Source organism: Bidens hawaiensis, unplaced genomic scaffold (assembly GCF_021521415.1).
Source record: "Bidens hawaiensis isolate Kalapana, Puna unplaced genomic scaffold, B.hawaiensis_p1.1 tig00007248_1, whole genome shotgun sequence".
Lineage (NCBI taxonomy): Eukaryota > Viridiplantae > Streptophyta > Magnoliopsida > Asterales > Asteraceae > Bidens > Bidens hawaiensis.
Window position 1 is genome coordinate 165409 of NW_027491500.1, and position 21016 is coordinate 186424.

General features: G+C 36.5%; 2 protein-coding genes and 1 pseudogene across 3 annotated transcripts; all 3 read left to right on the forward strand.

Moving 5' to 3' along the window:
• Nucleotides 1–1433: 1433 nt before the first annotated feature.
• LOC143634806 (protein ABC transporter 1, mitochondrial-like) lies at nt 1434–6159 on the forward strand. The gene is made up of 8 exons (XM_077102795.1): nt 1434–1972; nt 2862–3087; nt 3832–3984; nt 4183–4341; nt 4481–4640; nt 4726–4835; nt 4964–5080; nt 5715–6159. Exons 1-8 carry the CDS (start codon nt 1434–1436, stop codon nt 6072–6074), a joined length of 1824 nt encoding a protein of 607 aa, XP_076958910.1. The 3' UTR covers nt 6075–6159.
• Nucleotides 6160–7558: 1399 nt separating this feature from the next.
• LOC143634780 (uncharacterized) lies at nt 7559–10036 on the forward strand (annotated as a pseudogene). The gene is made up of 8 exons (XR_013153926.1): nt 7559–7761; nt 7892–7951; nt 8744–8905; nt 8988–9170; nt 9269–9399; nt 9501–9668; nt 9737–9866; nt 9969–10036. The product of XR_013153926.1 is annotated as an uncharacterized LOC143634780 (transcript).
• A 5802-nt stretch (nt 10037–15838) lies between these two features.
• On the forward strand, nt 15839–18871 carry LOC143634807 (uncharacterized). The gene is made up of 7 exons (XM_077102796.1): nt 15839–15912; nt 15994–16068; nt 17850–17907; nt 18104–18159; nt 18319–18381; nt 18459–18530; nt 18619–18871. The coding sequence occupies exons 1-7, from the start codon at nt 15853–15855 to the stop codon at nt 18799–18801; spliced, it is 567 nt and encodes a 188-aa protein (XP_076958911.1). The 5' UTR covers nt 15839–15852; the 3' UTR covers nt 18802–18871.
• Nucleotides 18872–21016: the final 2145 nt, after the last annotated feature.

Here is a 21016-nt window from a genome sequence, read left to right on the forward strand (position 1 = left end):
CCCAAACAGCCCCTAAATAATATTTATGATCACATCAGACGGTAAGATGAGAATTAGGAATTAATCAGATGTCTATTCAAGATTTTACAACCACGGCTACAAGCCTACATCCATTGCTCATGCTCTAATGGGTTGATGCTGAGTGAGGGCCTCCCCACCAAGCCACGACCCCATGAATTTTCCCATACCGAATAAAACCAAGCTTATTTTAAAAGATTACTCATAAGTTTAATTTAAGCATGATTTTTTCTTTTTATATTTGACTCGACTAAATCCAACCAACCACCAAGTCAAGCCGTTTAACTAAATTCATTTTCATTATAGTTACATTTATTACAATCATCAAAAATTGATCTTAAACAAAACTAAAATAAAATAAATATAAAAACAAGTCAATTAAAATGACTCCATCATAGCCAATGAGCTTATAGTGGAGCGTTAAAAAAACACTTAGTGTTTTATGTGACCTAAGTTCGATTCATGCCTTCAACATTTAGTTTCAGTGGCACCAGTGTAATGATGAGAGACTTGCCGACTAGGCGAATAGGTAACGTTTACTAGTTGGATCTTTGAAATGAACATGTTTTATCCAATGTTGCAAAAGTCTCCAGGCGAACCTTAAGCGACCGAATGAGGAGTTGGGAGTACTCGGGCATGGTAAATATATATAAAAAAAAATAATTCTTGAATATTATATATTTGTCAAAATAAGCATAATTCACGTCAAAAAGATACTCTAGCTGACTCAGCAACTTTTGAATGGCTTTTATGAGAATCAAATAGAGTAATTATATATACAAGTAGAGTAATTATGTAATTACATCATAGAGTAATTACGTAAGTACTCTATGATGTAATTACATAATTACTCTACTTGTGTATATAATTATTTTATTTGATTATCACGTTTAGCACGTTATTTTCATTTATATTTGATCCAAACCCTATATATTTGTCAAAATAAGCATAATTCACGTCAAAAAGGTACTCTAGCTGACTCAACAACTTTTGTATGACTTTTAATGACTTCTAGAGAATCCCAGCCCGTATTGCCCGACTTTTGACCACCTCGCCCGATTTTTGACCGAATTTGATCACCTCTGACTTGAAGAAAGTCTCCAAGGTAGGGGCGTAGGGCTATGAGAACCGACTAATCGGCCTTGGAATTCGATTTTTACTAAACCGATTTTATCTCACCGCTCCGTCGTGCCTTTAGACAAGTGTTTACTTTGGCTAGAATTTTTCTCGGATTGAAGGCCAGCATCCCGAATGTAATGAATTTAGGCTATGAGCCCATTTGATTTGTCTTGGGCGTCAGGGTTACCGTCCCTTGGCCAGCAACCCTACTTCATCTTCCCATATCCATAACCACCACCACCACCATATAACCAACCAACCAACCAATCACGCCGCCACCATTTTTCACCGGAAAAATGCCGCCGTTAAAAGACCTAACGAAGCTAATGAACGGATTATCATTAGTCGCCAAAGAATCCATTCGCCGTAGCAATCTCAATAACTCAGACCTCCAAACCCTAGCTCGACAAGCCTTACTATCCGTCACCGACTTATCTGGCCTCACCGAAGGCCAAATTCGTAATTTCACCGGCCATAAACCCAATGCCGGTTCCCAAAACGACACCGTTGTGTATTTTGAAGATAATAATAATAATAATAATAATAATAATAATAATAATAATAATAATAATAATAATAATAATAATAATAATATATCGTCGCCTACAGTTTCCGATCGGAGTAATGTTGCCGGAGGTGAGTTGGAGCCTACGGTTGTTGCTGCTCCGTTGAATTTGGAGAATGGTGATGTGGCTGCTGCTAAAGTTGTGGTGGTTGAAGAAGTGGTGAATAATATTCCGGTGACGGAGTTGCCGGAGAAAGTGGCGCCAGTGGTGGTGCAGAGGAGACGGAGGGAGAGGAAGGTTCCGTCTACGCCGTTTTCGAGAGCGCTTGGGTGAGTTTAAGTTGTTAGAATTGGAAACTAAAAGTTAGGGTTAATGTGTGCATGATTCGGTTAGGTTATTAGCCTAATTTAAACCAAAGTCATTGGTTAATCTATTTTATTTAACCAATTGAATTCGGTTAATCAGTCTCATATTTAGGGCTGTCTAAAAAGCTTGGGCTTGTGGCTCGCTTGAATAAAACTAGCTAACAAAACTTGAGTTGGAACAACCTGAGCTGAGTTGGCTCATTTTTGTAACCGAGCCAAACTCGTCCCAGGCTCGGCTCGTTGGCTCGATCTTAGGCTCATTTAACTTCAAAATCGAGCTAGAGCCTAGCTGAGCTGCTTTTTGTAATTTCGAGCTCGAACCCACCCCGGCTCTACTCGAGCTCGACTTGTGAACAGCATAATCGGTTCGTTTGTTAGGTTAGTTTGTCGGTTTCGGTTTGGTTATAAGTTATAACCAAAGCCAACCTTGGGCTAAAATTTTGCTATGAAATACATGAAATGCAAGTATAAATGCATGAAACGAAAGTATACGTGAAATGGAGGTATAAAACCTGAATTACATGAGATGGAAAGCTGGAAATATATGAAAATATGAATGGTTCGGTTCAGTTAATTTCGGTTAACCTACGGTACAAAAAAAACCGATAACTGATTTTCGGTTAATCCAGTTTTTGGTTAATTTTGGTTCGGTTTCAGTTAATGGTTTCCCCAGGTTATGCACAATGCCACGTATAATAGGAATTGATTTGTGTATCATTAAATTTGGGTGTTTTTGTAACTTGTAGCTTGTGATTTGTACAAATCAGTTAATATTATAAGTTTAGTTTGATATGTATACATGTGCTACAATTTTAGCAGACTGGTGGCTAGATTGCTAACTTTAGTTGTTAAGTTTTGCTGGCCTAGGAGCTGGGCTTGCTTGGGGAACGGTACAGGAATCTGCAAGGAGAATTGTGTATGGTAAAAGTGAATCACAAGGGAAACAGTCTGCACTTTCACCGTTTTTGTCTGAAAAGAATGCAGAGCGGTTGGCTCTTGCTCTATGTAGGATGCGTGGAGCAGCATTGAAACTAGGACAGATGTTGAGTATCCAGGATGAATCTCTCGTTCCTGCCCCGGTATATTCCTTTTCTATCCGTTTAAGGCTTTATAGATTAGCAACTCATTTGATGGAAATTAGTTCATTTCACCTGTTAGTTCTAAAGATAATTGTATTAGACTTAACTGCTTAAGTAAATATTAATCGTAGGTCAATGAGACCAACAGCAAACTAACAATGATGTGACTGTCACATGAGTAAACCTGTGAGCAAGATTGCTGAACACAATTGTTTTAACTCATGTGAAGTGAGTCATAATATGAAATTTTGAATCACATTACTTGTTTTTATTATTCACATTTGAGTTGTGCAAATCTAACTAGTAAACTTTCTATCACCAGTTCTACTCCACAATTATTTGTTGAATTCAAGATATTGTAATTTTGTAAATTCAAAATGTGCTTCATTGTTTATTAAAATTCAAATATTGTAACACTTGTAGATATATGTTATGCATGTATGCATGCGTATGCACACAATTCACATGGACATATACATATACTTGCATACATAGATATATATGTATACTTACATGATATACATATGCACATTTCCATTTGTATACATAAATACATGGATATGCGTATATACATTGTGTGTAAATTATGCTTAATGTATAATTTTATGTAATAACTATAACTTATACTTATCTGTATTTGTTGCCGAAGTAATAAAGTAAGCATTAAACTTATATTCAAAAAATGAAAAATTTATTCATGTTTGGTTTTTTGCTTATGAAACTTTGAATTCTTATTCCTAGTAGATATTGGCTGCTTTAGATATTGTTCGTCAGGGTGCTGATGTAATGCCAAGAAGCCAACTTAATCAAGTTTTGGACTCTGAATTAGGTCCTGATTGGTCTTCCAAGTTGAAAAGCTTTGATTATGAACCACTCGCTGCTGCAAGTATAGGCCAGGTGAGTCAGAAGTCGTTTTTTTCCGACTTGTTTAACATTTTGATTCGTCTTTAGTTGTCGGTTAGTTGGCAGTTCTATGATCTTCTAAAAAGTTATGTAGTTTAAATATCGTTTAAGATTCTTTCTTTATGTATTTTATGCAATAAAGTGTGCGCATCTCTCAAGTTTTGGTTCTTAAGGGTTGAAATGTATTCCTAGGTACACCTAGCTGTCACCAAGGATGATATTAAAGTTGCAATGAAGATTCAATATCCTGGAGTTGCAGATAGCATTGAGAGCGACATTGAGAATGTTAAATTGATATTAGACTATACAAATCTGATTCCAGAGGGTTTGTATCTTGATAGAGCTATGAAGGTAACTTTCACCATCACTAGACACTAGCTTTTGATCTTTTTTGTCATCTAAATATCTAATATTGTCATGCTCATCCTGAAGTATGATTGTTAAAATGTCCTGAAAAACAATTTATGGGTGAACCTGAAACCCTTTATAGGTGACAAAAGAAGAATTATCACGCGAATGTGACTACGAGTTGGAGTCATCAAACCAGAAAAGATTTCGCGAATTGCTATCAAATGTAGATGGGTTTTATGTGCCATTCGTTGTAGATGAACTATCAAGTAAAAAAGTTCTCACCACAGAACTTGTTCATGGTAAAGTCAATAATTTTCTTTTAAGATTTGCATTGTTACATCTTTCTTTTGGTGCCCTGAATTTATTTATTTTTTCTTAATACAGGAATTCCTATTGATAAGGTTGCACTTCTAGATCAGGAGACCCGTAGTTATGTTGGGACAAAGTTGCTTGAGCTTACATTAATGGAGCTATTTGTATTCAGATTTATGCAGGCATGTCTTTCTGCATCTTTTTTTTTCTTTTTTATTTATTTATTTATTTTATTTCTTTCACATGTAAAAGACATTGTGAACGCTCCTTCTCTTGTTTCTGATATTTTTTTTTAAATTATTCAATGCAGACCGATCCAAATTGGAGTAATTTTTTGTACAATGAGGATACACGATCAATAAATCTCATCGACTTTGGTGCAGCTCGAAGCTACCCTAAGACTTTTGTTGATAATTACTTGAGAATGGTTAGTATTATTATCAGTTTATCACTATTAATCCTAGCTTTTGTGATTGTGGTTTCAGTTCAAGATTAAGATTTTCTTTAAACACAAGTTTATAAAAGTAAGGGCAAATTTCATGAAGATTAACAATTTTTCGGATTGGTTCTTACTTTGGTAACTGGCTTATTTTGGCCATAGAAAGCACCGATCAAACTTTGATTATTATTATTATTATTATTATTATTTTTTAATTATTTTTTTCATTTAGGGTAATCGATACAGGTTCCTAGTCAAAAAGTCTAGTCAGCAAGTAACTAGCCTACTTGCTGCTTTTTAAAATTGGACTTTTTTTTTTCTGACATTGCATATTTTCTAAAGAAGTTAAAAAACTCAGGTTGCTTGTGCATTTTTCTTAAAAGTTTAATCTTTGAGTTGATTTAAAACTTTGGTACAACTTTTACTTTCAGTTTCTTTTGTCATTTTATTTCTTTAATTGTATTAATTTAAATGTCTGGTAGTTTGTTTATGGCCAAAAATAAGTTAGTTACACAAAAGTCAAAAGTATAAATCAACCCAAATTATATTACCTTGTTATGCTATTAATCCTAAAATAACTAGAAAGAATTATACTTAATGGAGGTTTTAAAATATGAATCAGGTTGTTGCATGTACAAATTGTGATCGGGAAGGTGTAATCGAGATGTCACAGAGGCTTGGTTTCTTGACGGGCAAAGAACCAGAGATAATGTTGGAGGCACATGTGCAGGCGGCTTTTGTTGTAGGTTTGCCATTTGCAAAACCCGGGGACTATGATTTCCGTGCTAATAACATAACTCAAAGCCTTTCAAACATCGGTGGAACAATGTTGAGACACAGATTAACACCACCACCTGATGAGGTGTATAGCCTGCATCGCAAGCTTGCTGGTGCGTTTTTGGCTTGCATCAAGATCGGGGCGGTTGTACCCTGTCGGGAGCTTTTGCTGAAAGTATACGAAAGTTACGAGTTTGATAATTAGAAACATTGATATTGGTTTTGATTAGTTAGTTACTAATTTACTATAATTGCCCTTGATGCATGTATACTTAAATCGAATCACAGGTAGTAAGTAAACCATTTATTCTGTTGACTTGGTCAATCATTTCCTCTGAATAAATTAGTGCAAACTCTGATATTGATTTTTAGGTTAAACTTGAAATGTTACTTCATTTGTTCACTTGTGGACTCACACAGTAAAAGGATTTTATGTGTTTATTTGGCTTTTCATGCTTATTTTTTTGTGTGATTTACTATTTACGTTTGTGGAAGTAAAAGAAAATCTTTGTGGAGAGATCGACACATCAAACATTTTTGACAAGTGACATCATGATCACACGTCCACACTCGTGAAACCTTAAGGTTTCTGATGCAAAAGATAAGTGACATCATGACCACACGTCACACTTGTGAAACTTAAAGTTTCTTATGCGAAAATGAAAAAAAAAAATACTTTCTAAATAAAGTGGCATAAGTAATACATATGGTGTGTCGGTTTAGTAATGCAAGGGGGAGTGTCAGTTTTCGAATCTGATACGAAAAACAATGTTCAAGTTGAACCCAAATGGTACGCTGTAAGCTCGTATCACGAACCCAAATTCAGGTTTTCAATTTTTGAATCAGACTGACATTCGATTTAAATACATGTTTTGATTCAAACAAAACAAAGTTTTCGATTTTCAAACTAAATATTTTTCGAATGACCACGACCAACAAAGAATCAAAATGGTATCAAAACATGTTTGTTAGATAAAACTCGTGCGGTACGCGAGCTTTAAGGTTTTCGGTTTTGATGTACTCGACACGCCAACCGAACAAGAAACGTCAAAATATAGTCGTAATATAACAAAAAAAAAGTGGTTTTTGTTATGTAACGTCTGAACTCGTGATGCCAAATCTGCACGCTGCGTGGGGTGCCAAACGAAAGATAAACCTGAAAATATAACGTGTTTGGTTAATCAGTAGCCTAAATAACTAAAAGTAATAAAAAAATAACAAGAAAATAAAAATAATAAAAAGGTAATAAAAAAGAATAAAAATAATAAAAGTTGAACAGTCAAAATGCCTAGTGGTAGAAGACTTGGATTCTCCGGTGGAGACTCAAGTTCTAATCCCATTTGTGTCATTTTTGGGTGTATATAGACAATGAAGGATTAGAGCTAGGATTTGTACAAAAGTTGTCGGTTCAAATCTTGAGCCCACCCGGGTTTTCGTCCCACTGTGTGTTACACCATAGAGTTCTGCTTTTGTGGTGACACAACAACTATTAAGTGGCAATCTACGGTATGGTTTCCAGGAAAACGCCCATGCCAAACTCTGAAATCAGCGTAGTCCGGCCTGAATGAGCCATAGGAGAGTGGTGAGCTTAAATAATAAAAAAAAAATCTCCTCCTAAAAAAATCAAAACCAACTATATAGTTCTTGTCCGATAAACGCGGACTACGAACTTGAACCTGCAGAGTTTGAACAAAATGGAAGACACAACTCACAAGGTTCGAGAACTAATCCAAAAACAAGTACCCGATTGGGACTCTGACGTCATGGTGGCCACCAGATTCAAAGCCTTCAGCGGCCAGAAGTCTGACTGGGAACCAAGGTACCATTTCTGGAAGGATTTAATTATCAAAATCGCTCAACATCTTAATATCTTCATCATTCGTCCATCAGTGGTCAGTGGTGCGAATCCTAATTCTCAATTTTAATTTCATTTAATTTAAATTTTAAACTAGGGTTTTATTTTAACTTGTATAGAAAGAAAACGTATTTATTATTAATGCTGGTTTGTTTGGTTTTATGAAGGTTAGAAACGTGTGGTTTAATCACGGAGGCTTGATTCCGTTATGCATTGATACTGTTCCGGTATTTTTATTATACTTTGATAGGTAACCGTTCACCGAACAAGCCCGTTTTCTTAACGAACGAACACGAACAAAAAAATTTGTCTGGCTAGGTGTTTGTGAAGCGTTCGCTGCGATCATAAAAGGTTAATGGACCGTTCGTCCGTTAAGTGTTTGTTGGACAAGCGGACGCTTCATGAACACCTATCTGAACAAATTTTTTTGTTTGTGTTTGTTCGTTAACGAAATGAACTTGTTTGGGAATGGTTTGCTAGCACAAGCGAACGAACACAAACAATTTTTTATTTGATTTGGCTAACCGAGAATGGTCAGCTTCAATGGTTTCATTGCTACCGTGCTTTTTAAAAAAAAAAAATTTAATTTACTTATATATTAATCGCGTAATACCCATACACACACACACACATATATACATACATATATATATGTTTTATAGTTTATAATTTTGCTTAAATCTATATGATAAGATTAGAAAAGTCATTGAAAAATATTAAAAGCCTTTCAAAAACAAACAAACATTAACGAACATAAACGGACGCTAACAAACACATTATCGAACGTTCACAAACACAATTGAACAAACACGGCCTTTGTTCGTGTTCGCTAGCTTAGTTAATCGAACCGGAATTCCTTGTTCATGTAAGTTCGTTTATTAAACAAACGAACATAAACGAACTTCCCGCCTAACAGTTCACCGAACCTTCGGTTCATTTACAGCCCTAGTAATAATTATTACACTACAACACGTGCACTATAGTGTTCATCATTTCTAGGGTTTTGTTTCTTCTTCCAGGTTGAAATGTATAATTCGGGCGACCTATTATCTAGCAGCGATCTTATCGATCCCAAAAGTGGCCAACTCACCCAATTATTCCACAAAGTAAGACATCTGCTTCCTGTGTCTAGGTCTGCAATTCCCTCAGAAGATGAGTTCATCATTTCAACGCTCTTACAGGTACCCTATACTCACAGCTTGAGCATGCCTTGAACTAATGAAATCTATATTATAATCTTGGTTATGCTGTAATCCAATATAGGAGAAATGTGATGAAGTTATCAAGCTTTTATCGGAAGATCACTGGACTTCTTCATGTATCATCACTATGAACAAATTTCAAGTGATTTGTGGAGGGGCAAAACAAGCATCAGTGATCTTGAGCCATTTGTCCAAATGCGGGAAGGCTAAGTACCTCGTGATCAGGCGGAATGATCTTATAGAGGTACTGTTATTTTTTATAATATTATTGTTGTTATTGTTACAAATTACAATTATTGCTATTACCAAAACAGTACTTGAAGTTGTGATTACATATAGCAGGGTGTGAAAGTCTCGCTTTCTTCTAAAACTATCTCGGGTACTACAAGTTCGGATTATGATGTTCTGCACTTGACTTGGACTGCAGAGAAGCTCCAGCTACAAATTGATATGATCGATCAACTTTGTAACAGGTAAGCATATTGCATATGATATTCACATACTTTTTAATTTGCTGAAAGCATTACTTGATATGGATTCCAACAATTAACTTGTGATATGTGCTATTGTGTAGGTCCAAAACATCGGCTTTGGCTTCTTTAAAATCAGGGAACAAAGTTATTGCACGACGACATGCAAGGGAACTGAAGCTGTCATCTGAACGTAGAGAAAAATGTGATGTGCTTTTAAGGCGAGTAGAGGAAGTCCTAGAGCCATATCAGATGCTGATGATTCAAAAGAGGTTTGTTTAATAATTTTCGCGGTAAATAGTAAAATAAAGTCACATTTGGTGTTACTTTTTATTTGCAGGTTTTTGAAGCTATTAAAAGCGGTACGAAGGCAATGAAGGATAAGATGATCACGATAGAAGAAGTGCAGCATAGTTTAGATGATCTTGATGAAGCAATCAGTTCACAAAAGCAAGTAGAGAAAGTCTTAGGTACTCCCACATTTGATTCTATATTAAGACCGATAAAGCCTAACTATTCACCATGGTTTTAATGCGTTCTTACTAACACGGGTTTGTTTGTGTGCTTTTCAGGGGCAACTCTGTCTTATGATGACTTTGATGAAGATCTCGAAGACGATGTAAGGCCCCGAACCCGGTAGCTCTACTTTAGCGTCGGATTTACTCATAAACGCAGTTCGTACAAATCAGAGTTCATTAAAACTTTCGCGGAATATAAAAACTTTCATAAAACATTTCATAACAAAACACGTCTTGTCTTAAAACATCATTTTGTCTTTCAAAATAATCGAAACATTTAACTTAAACGTCTTGAGTCTTCCGATGCCAGCCTCTTATTCAGTGCCACGTGTCTCCTCAAGCGAGCTGCCTCATCCTACTCACCTGCGTGCATACTAAAAGTCAGCTACGCTGAGTGAGTTCTAGTTAATCGCACGCCATACAATACAACACATACATACATATCCGAAGATACATATCCATACTTCACTAGTTACCCTTCTGTTCTACATACATACTTGCTACCATACATATATACATATCTACAATCACTAACCTCAGTCTACCGAGAGTACGTTCATAGTCCGCCGTCTATACCTGTACTCACGATCGTGAACACGTAAAAGGTCCGCAGTCCTTACCTATGTTCACCATTCATGGTACGTACAAGGTCCGCAGTCCTTCCCTATACCATCATACATCCACAACACGTACAAGGTCCACGGTCCTTCCCTATGTTGCAACCTAATTCATAGCACGTATGAGGTCCGCAGTCCTCCCCTATGCTAAAGCACGTATAAGGTCCACAGTCCTTTCCTGTGCTGACGCCTATCTATATTACGTATAAGGTCTGCAGTCCTTATCTACGTTACGTATAAGGTCCGCAGTCCTTATCTACGTTGGCGTCTATCTCTTATAACACGTATAAGGCCCACCGTCCCTATCTACGTCTACATCTATCATCTACATCACGTATAAGGCTCGCAGTCCTTAACTACGCCATCACCTGCCAAGTCTATGTCCAACAGAAGTTAGAGGGATTTGCCATCCTAACTTACTATGTCGAACGTAGAACTCACATACCATTTGTGTACCTGTATACACATACTTCACATATACAATAATTACATTATAGCATAAGAACACTCTAGGCGTTCTTTACATCCTTCATTTAACAACCATACCCCTTGTCGTTACGTGCAATATCCGAAGATCGTTCACGCCCCGACAAGTATTCATTTGTAATATTCATACATCTTCGATATATAATATTCGTACCTTTAATTTTAACCTGACAGTACGCGCAATATCCGAAGATCGTTCGCGTACCGACAAGCAATCATTCATATCCATCACATATATCACATATGGCATACACTTATCACTTAGGATAAATGTATTAACAACACATCGAGTATGCACACAGCCCCGAAAACATAACAAGGAATGGGGCTAGAAACTCACCTGAACTCTGCTTCTTCCTCTGATAGTTGTAAATCCCTTCTTTAACTGAGCTCGGCTGACTGTATAAGTTACACGTATCAATACTCGCCTGATCTAATCTGGTGGCCTAGTATTAGCTTACTTTTACTTATCGTTTTAATCTATTCTCTAATCGAACTTGACTTTAGGCGAAGTTAAACCTTAGGCGAACTTAGCTTTAGGCGAAGTTAAACCTTAGGCGAACTTAGCTTTAGGCGAAGTTAAACCTTAGGCGAACTTGGCTTTAGGCGAAGTTGTCATCAGGCGAACTTGGCTTGCAGGCGAAGTTCATCAGGCGAACTTAGCTTGCAGGCGAAGTTGTCGTCTGCAGCTACTGTTCGTTCTTAAATTCCTTAATCACCTTCGTTTCTTAACCAAATAACTCGATTTAGGTACCTACGGGATCGTCTGACCAGCGCCTACAAACCCCAACCATCAAATCGACCTAACATCGATGTTTAAAGGGTGTGATTTAGGCATATAGGTTACGGGTTCTTTTTATCAACCGATTAACCCATCAAATCATAACCATTTTCAGTAAGATTAGCTTTGTTGGATTCGTTTTTACCATACAAACTCAGATCATTTCTCAAATCAACCCGAACCTACACGAACGATTTCTAACTATAAACGTACCTTGAACGAGTCGAACTACGAACACGGAAGCTTTTATGTTGTTTTGGTCCGTCACAACGTTCCAGCACCAACAAGCTCGGGTTTTCGCCTTCGGATCTTGGTTCGGGTCGTGTGTGTATGGAATATGTGAGAATGAGGATTAAATGGTGGTTAATGGTATTTATATTTAGGGATCATGGGCTTAAGCCCATGGACTCTCCTTCCTTCTTTCATAACCCAAGTCCATAACCCATATCCATTACCCAACGCTAGCCCGACCCATACCAACTCCTACTCTATTTATTTATTTCCCGATAACCCGAGTAAACTTTCCCTCTATTATTAAGTAATATAATTAATATCATTTTGAAAATTTCGGGATGTTACAGACGAGTTGGATAAACTCATGGAAGAAAGTGGGTAGGGATGGCAACGGGGCGGTTTCGGGGCGGGGAATGCCAATCCCATACCCGCCCCGGTTTATAAAACCCATTACCAAAACCGTCTAAAAACCCGCGGGGACTAAACGGGGAATCCCCATCGGGGATTCGGGGAAAACCGCGGGTATTCGGGGAACCCGTCTAGCATAAATGGTTTTTAAACGGGCTAAATTCCCCGTGGGGATCCCCATTTAACCGTCGGGTTCACCGTTTAAAACCCGATTGTAAGAAAATGATACAAAATTACAATACAATATTAATACACAAAAAGTTCAATATCCAAACACATTACACATACAAAAGACATTATTAATACATAAAAATGTTTATTTCTCCCATCACAACGGAAATTAACTTCATGATTGATCCTTCTTACACGTCCATACCGCACCCATTCAACCATTCAAACACTTGTCACGCCAGATTGCTATGATAATCAAACATTAACATATTAATTGGAAACTATATAAGAATCAATGTTAAACCATATTAAAATGTAAACGATAAACCATATATATATGTATTACCTCAATACCATCGTCACAATCATATTCAATAGTTTGGCAATATGCCTCGGATTCTTCTGAACAAGTTGCTATATTCATATCACAAAAGTCAAAAGTTTATATAGTAGCTAAGTTAAAAATAAAAAATAAAATGTTTGTTTACCTTTGATTTCATTCAACAACCAACTTTGGGCGCACATTAACGCTTCCAATGTTTTTGGATGAAGACGGCTACGATGTGGACTTACCAATCTACCACTTGTACTAAAAGCGGACTCGGAAGCAACGGTAGATATTGGAATCGCCAATATATCTCGAGCAATCTTTTGCAACCTTGGGTACTTGACACCATTTGTTTTCCACCAAGCTAAAAGGTCAATCTCAGTTTCTTTTATCCAAACTTTCTCTTGTAGATACAAATCAAGCTCCGTTGTGACACCTAATATATAAATAAAGTTAATACAATTAATGAATAAAGTTAAATTAATGTAAATAATAAGTCATACCCGAATGATTATCCTCTTCAACGAATGTGAAGTATTCGTTGAAAAATCTTCCACCCCCCGCATTGTTTTGACTTGATCTCACACCATCATCCCGTGAAGTTCCTTGACTGTAACTTTCATAATCTTGAAACAACCTATATACAAGCTCCTATAAACAACGGGTATACGGGAAAATGGGTTAGGCAGCCTTATTGGGAAAATAAATAATAAATAATATATTATATATAAATATAAAAATTATATTTAATTAAACGGGTTTTAAACGGGTATACGGGGCGGGTATACGGGGCGGGTACAGGCTATACCATACCCGCCCCGAACCCGATTAACTTAAACGGGGAAACCCCGAACCCGGACCCGTCCCCGATTAAGTGTCCCCGAACCCGCCCCGTTCGGGGCGGGTTTCGGTTTTCCCCATCGGGTTTGGTTTTTTTTGCCATCCCTAAAAGTGGGAAATCATCAGCTGATGGTATCACGGGAGCAGTTGAATCATTGAGTAACACGCTCTCAGATCTTAAGCTTGCAGATCATGATGTAACCATACTGGAACCTGCAGAAAGATCAAATGTATCTAAGGTTCATGAGCTTGCACCTTCCTGATTATTATCCTCTCTCTGTGCAACTTCTGTAACATGTAATATACTTGCTTAAGAAAAATTGTTTGTAAAACGCGTAAGAAATTTGTTTGTAGTGTTTAGAGCTTCATCGAGCTGTTAAGAGGGCGTTTGGATTGTCGATTGGAACTGTTATTCTGTTTTGATATAGAAAAGTATTTTGGAGTGCTTGGATGGAAGCAAACTGCTTATGATCATCCGAAATACTTATTGTTGGCCAAATATGCAGTTTGGAGTAGTAGTTTGGTATCTAAACTAGTTATTTGGTTATATTACCTATTGGATCCTTAAATAAGCAAAATTAACAAACACATAATATTTATAACATAAAACCCGAAAGATAGAAAACCTATAGGACTTGTTTACTATCCAAGTTATATAATTTGAATACAACATGGATGTGATCAAGAAGAAAGATATAAGATTGTAATTCTGATAAAATAATGTGAGATTTATCTTGTTTGCCTTTTAACAAAATGGTCATGTGAAAGGGATGAAATATTAATAAAGAAGTTTACTGAGAATGGTTAAATTTTCTAAATATTTATATTTTTTATATACATTTCACTAAGTTTTCATAATCATTTATCACCACCACAAATACTTACATGGCGGTATAACTTAATCAAAAGATGCTGACATGGACTTCGTTGTTTGTTGACCTATTACGGGCTTTAAAATTATCACCGTCACTTATTAGGCTTCAAAAATATAATAATAAGAAAAAGTTGTCATCTTTCATTTTGGGCATAAATAATTAAATACCTTGTATCGTCACGTCAGCTCCACATCATATTCCAAATATTTTTCAAAAGGTTTATTTTTTCTACAACAACAAACCTATACAAACCCTATTCAAAATATTATAGATGTATATATACATGTAATATATATATGTGTATGTGACAGAAATGGCCTTGTCATCAGTTTGTTTCCAATTTGCTTCTCTGCATACTTTGAAGACAAACTCTACCTTAACAACAAGGAGATTTGTTACCAAAAAGTTTCTCTTGCCATATGGATTCAGACCTTTGTTGCTCATTGTAGCTATGAGAACTTTTAAAGTTTCTCCTATGTGTGCGATGTGTTACCATATAATCGGACATCCTATTAACATAAGGTATACCGGTTTTTATTAATTTAAACTATTATCTTTTGGTCATTGTCGATTCCAACTAACATTTTTTTCCCAGAAAACTCAACATTTTCGTCCCAAACATCTTTGTATCCCTGATTGGACATTCAGAATCTTTTTATAGTAAAACTCACAATTATTGAGATTGTCGAAACCCTAGAACCATCGTCGGAATCGGTTGGTGGTGCTCAAGTGGTGGTGGTTGGTTAGTGGCGAGTCAGTTGGTAGTTGGTGGTGGTGGTGTTCCGCTGAGAATGTGACTTTCCCAGCCAAAAGCGTTTTTCCGCCGACTTGAAACTAACGCCGTTAGGATTCTGTTAGTGCAAAACGTTACGAACAAATATGATAAAAAATGAGATTGTTACCAGTCAATTCGTTAGTTAGAACCGACATAACAAAAATAAAATAAAATAAAATGGTAAGATTAATAAAAATCAATATAACATAATAATTTTACCTGTTTTTATTTTTTAGTTTAAGGGTTGAAACTTAAAACCGACTTAAAATAAAGTTTTACACGAACTTAACATAAATAAATATTTAATCTGAATGCAATTTTAGTTCATTACATATAATAATAATAATAATAATAATAATAATGTAATAGCTTCTTCCTTCACAGTTTTGATATCAAATTGAAAAATTAATAATCTCAGGAGAGATGACTGACGATGGTTTCCGTCCGGCAACCAGGCTGATAAATTTTTTATCCCAGGAGCAGGTACATCGGTCATTCCAAATTTGCCCCTACTTATTTATTATTATTATTATTTAATAATTGTTTTAACAAACAAACAAACAGTTGGATGAAGCTAAGAGAACTAGAGGACCTAGGGTTGAAGATGGTACTGCCCAAAGAGATCGTCCTCTTTTTGAGGTTAGTATAGTAATTATTTAATTATATTATATTATTATATGTATGTCTATATGTATATGTATATTAAGCTTAATTGATTCCTTCATATTTGTGTTTGTTGATGTTAATTGATTACTTCTAGGACTGTAAATGAACCGAATGCTCGGTTAACTGGTCGTGAACCGTTTGTTTATTTAATAAACGAAACGAACATGAACAAAAAAATTGTGTTTGTTTAATTAAACGAACGAACATGAACACATGTCTCGTTTTTCATTTGTCTGTGAACGTTCGTTTATGTTCGTTTGCATATTAATAGAAAATAATTAGATATTATCTTGAAGAGTCATCTACTTAATGGTTTTATATTTGTTCATTTATGTTTGTTTATTTTTGTTCAGTTATGTTCGTGAACTGTTCGTTTAGAATTTAATCAAACGAACATAAACAGACACGAACATTCTCATTTTTTAAATAAACAAACACGGACACAAAATATGTGTTCGATTAAGTGTTCGTGTTCGTTTAAAGTTAAACGAACGGACATGAGCATGCCCTTGTTCATGTTCGTTCGGTTCGTTTACAGGCCTAATTACTTCCATTCACCATATCTATCTTCTGCTCAGTTGTAATAAGAGAAAAAAATACAAAGCATCGCTTAAGAAACACCATTGGCATACTAACTAGTAACTTCACACATGATGTTGTTTCATACAGCCAAAAATTTGGTCATACGGCGGGTAGTATGGCGTGTTATACACACGGGCCGTATGAGGTGATGTTTGTGCGAATCATTCCGGCCCGTATGACTATTTTTTGTCAGCCATACAGTCTGTGTGATAACATCTGGTGTATGTATGGTATCAACCAAAAATATTACCTTTAAATAGGCCTGACCTTTAAATAGGTCCTGTTGCTATACTAGCTGCCAGGCAACAGGGCTGGAAATTGTGAAAATAGGTTTGGATGATGAGAGTATAGAGTAGGCGTTAGATATAAAGAGGAATATTATATCTGTTGCGTAATCTGTCTAAGTTTGGTTACCTATTTATTTTTGGTTGTTGATGGTTTTCACTTTTAGATGAGAAATAACTCGTATCTCACTCGCCAATTTGCTTGTTCGTTAATTTGGCTTGAACTCATGTAAGCTCCTCTAGCTCGCTCATTTGTGAGTTTGTATATGTTCTGGATCCAAATATGAGCTGAGGGTATCGTTGTTGGGTTGCTCGAATAGTACATTATAGATTGTAAGGGTCTGCTAAATGAATAAATGATCCGACCCAACTGCCTGCTACTAGCTCTTGTCTATTTTCCTTGCTTTCCATCTTCTTTAATCTTTTCTTCTTGGTAAGGATCCACATGAGATTGCATATGCTATACAACCTGTGAAAATTTTTCTGACTTTCTATGTGCATTACTTTTGTTGGTTAATTTCTGAATGGGTCCAAATTGATCAGGTCAATTGGTTGTGGTGGTGTCACTGTGTGAGTCAAATTTATAGGAGTCAGTCTTTTGACTTGATAACCTAAAATTTACTTAATTTTAGGTTATCAAGTTTTTTAAGTTTTAGAAATTGTATTTGGAGTCGAAGTGTGAGTCCGTTTGTGTTTAAGTACAGAGTTATGGTATTCGTTCTATACGTGTTTTTCAATTTGACAAATCAAAAAGAGTTAGGGCGAGGTTTCCTCAAATTAGTTGTGTTTGTGTGCGATTGAACATCGATCGGACCACAATTTTGCATTAATTTGAAACTTCAGCAATACACAGAAGTTGATGTGACATGTTTTGATAATTTGGTGCAGATTTTAAAAGAAAATAAGGACAAAAAAGATGCAGAGTTCAACGAACGATTCAAGCATAGTAAGTGCTAGTCATTCTCATTACTTCTTTCGGCGCTCCAATTTGGCCTTGCTGATCCGTGATTTCTTTGTGATTGTTGTTCTTTTGTTTATAAAGGCTGAGCGGGCTCACTGGATTTTTTGTTTGTTTGCCGAGTCTTAATAGTATATGCAGTCTTGAGAGATGGTTCATTTATTTTTTTATTTTATTATTGCAGGACCTCCAAAGGCATTGGATGAAGACGAGACTGAGTTTCTTGATAAGCTTGAAATGGTGATTACCTTTTCATATTACTTGCTTCATTTGAATAGCAATATAGCATACATGTTCTTACAACGCCGTTTTTTGGTTCTAAATAGTTGCAAAATACAAACTTTTTTTGGTCATGTTTAGTTATTTTGGTTTCTGAAAATAATTTATTTGTTTGTCTAGTCAAGGAGAGAATACGAGCAGCAAGTAGCAGATGATGAAGCCAAACAGCTGCGGAGCTTTCAGGTACGCTATATATTTTTTATTAGGATTTTTATATAACCTTGGACCTTTACAAAATCATTTTTGTTTGTATCATGCAGGAACAAGTGGCTGCACAATCAGCTATTCTACACGAGCTAAAGGAAATACCTACAGTCCTTCCCAAACCTCACGTTAGATTTTGAGCGTTGTGTACTTATGCGTTACGATCAACTTCTATTAAGTGTTTCATTGGATAATCTTGTACATATTGGCTTGTAGGAGCATCAACCATCTGTAGAGAAGAAAGCACGTGCCCGCCCGCTAGGGGTAGTTATAAAAGTGAAACCCCAACCAAAAAAAGCAAAGACTGACACATCTGAAGAATGTAAACCTTCGGTTCCTATTAACAATGTTGTTACTGGCGGGCTTGTTTCATATAGTGATGAAAGTGATGATGATTAGGCGTTTGTTTCTAGCGTTTTGATTTTGTCCCAAACTTTGTATCCTTGGTTCTTTGCTTATAGATAATTTGTGTGCATCACTTCATTGATTGGAAATATTCAACACATTTGTATCAAACAGCTAATCTCAGGTAGGGGTGCAAACGAGCCGAGCCGAGCCTCGAGTTTAGTTTTTGAGCCAGAGCTCGAGTCTTGTATGAGAATATCTTTTAGGCTCGTCAAGCCTTAGCGAACCTTGTGTGTTTTTAGATTTTAGTTCTTTCGGACCTTATGCACAAATTTCACATTGCGCAACCAAGCTCAAGCCAAGCTTCAGCTTGTTTAAAAGTACTTGACACGAGTTCGACTTGAGCTTAGGCTTGTTCGAGGTTTCTCAAAATATATAAAAATAATTAAAAATGATAAAAGGATTATATAACTTAATGATACATAAACTGAGCCCAAGACTAGCACGAGCTCACAAAAACGACTCACAAGCCAAGCTCGAGCTTTAGATGAAGAGCTCGAAAGAACCGAGCTTGATGTCACTAAGGTGCTGTTTGTTTTTGAAGACAAAAACTGTCTGCAATCTGATTTCATCTGATTTCATGTCTGCAACTGAAGATGTGGTCTGAAGGTCTGCAATCTGAAAATATAATACTGTTTGTTTTATAAACTGGGTATCGTCTGCATAAGCTGAAAAATAGTTACCTAACATACATATTATAGTAGATAGAAGTCATTTAACGTCTGTAGACTATTAAAATAGTTGTTGGTGGTGGTGATGGTGGTGGGTGGTGGATGGTGTTGGTGGTGGTGGTGGTGGTGGTAGTGGGCGACGGTTGTGGCCGACCGGGGGGGTGATGGATGGTGATAGTGGTGGGTGGTGGACGGTGTTGGTGGCGGATGGTAGGTGGCGGTGGTGGGTGGTGGTAGAGGACGATGGTTGTGGCCGACGGGTGGGTGGTGGTGGTGATGGATGGTGGTGGTGGTGGGTGGTGGTGGTGGTGATGGACGGTGGTGGTGGGTGGTTGTCACACCCCGTTAAGCGATTTGCGGAAGCGTAAAACGGAAATGCAACAGATACAACTGGTATCAAATACATTGTTCATAAAGTAACATTACTAACTAATTTACAATATATTACATCGTTCTAATCTCTTTTAGAAACTAGGTGATACAATCAAACCGGTTCTTCAATTACTTTACTTCTAACTCAAATGCCCATGACATCAATCACCAATCAGACACGTAATACACAGGAAATTACTTCTCATATCTGATTACCTGAAAAGCATGTTAAAACAGGTTAACTACGAATAGTTGGTGAGTTTCATAAGTTTAACGAAATCAGTTCTGCATACCACACAGTCATAGTTTGTATGTACGCGCGTATGTAAAAATATGTATTTACGTTTGTATAAATATGTACAGCCATATCTTTTTGTGTGCATATGCACACATGTAAGTTTATAATATGTATTCGAAATTTCGGTAAAATCGTGATTGTTTGTTCGTACTACCTGTTTACAATTTCCGTGTTTAATCAACCACTGTGGACCCCCTTCCTCCCACAACGGTTCCACATAAACTCAACCACTGTGGCCCCCCTTCTGCCCACAATGGTTCCGCGTTAACATCAACCACTGTGGTCCCCCTTCCACCCACAATGATTCCACGTAAACTCAAACATTATATAGTGTACACGCAAATAATTAGTATATTCTACACATAGTATTTTCTACGGCTAATCACATAGCATGTATATAGACACATAAACACATATAGTATTTATCACGTATCACCAAATACTGTGGCTCCCCATCCGCCCACAATACGCATAATTACATTATTTTCTTAATATTCATGTCATAATCAAGTTAGTTCGTTTAATAAGTTGCAGCAGAACTTGGCTCATAGGCCATGCTCAACTTTAGTTTATAAGTTGCAGCAGAACTTGGCTCATAGGCCATACTCAACTTTAGTTTAGTAAGTTGCAGCAGAACTTGGCTCATAGGTCATACTCAACTTTAGTTTGTTACTATTGTGGCCCCCCTTCCGCCCACAATAGCCCCATAATCATCATAGACCACGTTATCCCCATGGCCATTACAGGCCATGTTGTTTCCCAAATTAGTTATATTTAACATTACATAACGTGTTTGTATAAACATGCTGTCACGTGTAATTTCATTATGTTTTGCAATTCGTATTATCTCCACTCAATATATCAATCA

Bases quoted from the DNA above. Each gene is read 5' to 3' on its own strand.
- LOC143634806 (XM_077102795.1), top strand. From the start codon at position 1,434: ATGCCGCCGTTAAAAGACCTAACGAAGCTAATGAACGGATTATCATTA. The intron at 3,088-3,831 runs GTATATTCCTTT...TATTCCTAGTAG, and splicing joins AATCTCTCGTTCCTGCCCCG to ATATTGGCTGCTTTAGATAT. The intron at 5,081-5,714 runs GTTAGTATTATT...AATATGAATCAG, and splicing joins TTGATAATTACTTGAGAATG to GTTGTTGCATGTACAAATTG.
- LOC143634807 (XM_077102796.1), top strand. From the start codon at position 15,853: ATGACTGACGATGGTTTCCGTCCGGCAACCAGGCTGATAAATTTTTTA. The intron at 16,069-17,849 runs GTTAGTATAGTA...AATTTGGTGCAG, and splicing joins GAGATCGTCCTCTTTTTGAG to ATTTTAAAAGAAAATAAGGA. The intron at 18,531-18,618 runs GTTAGATTTTGA...ATTGGCTTGTAG, and splicing joins CAGTCCTTCCCAAACCTCAC to GAGCATCAACCATCTGTAGA.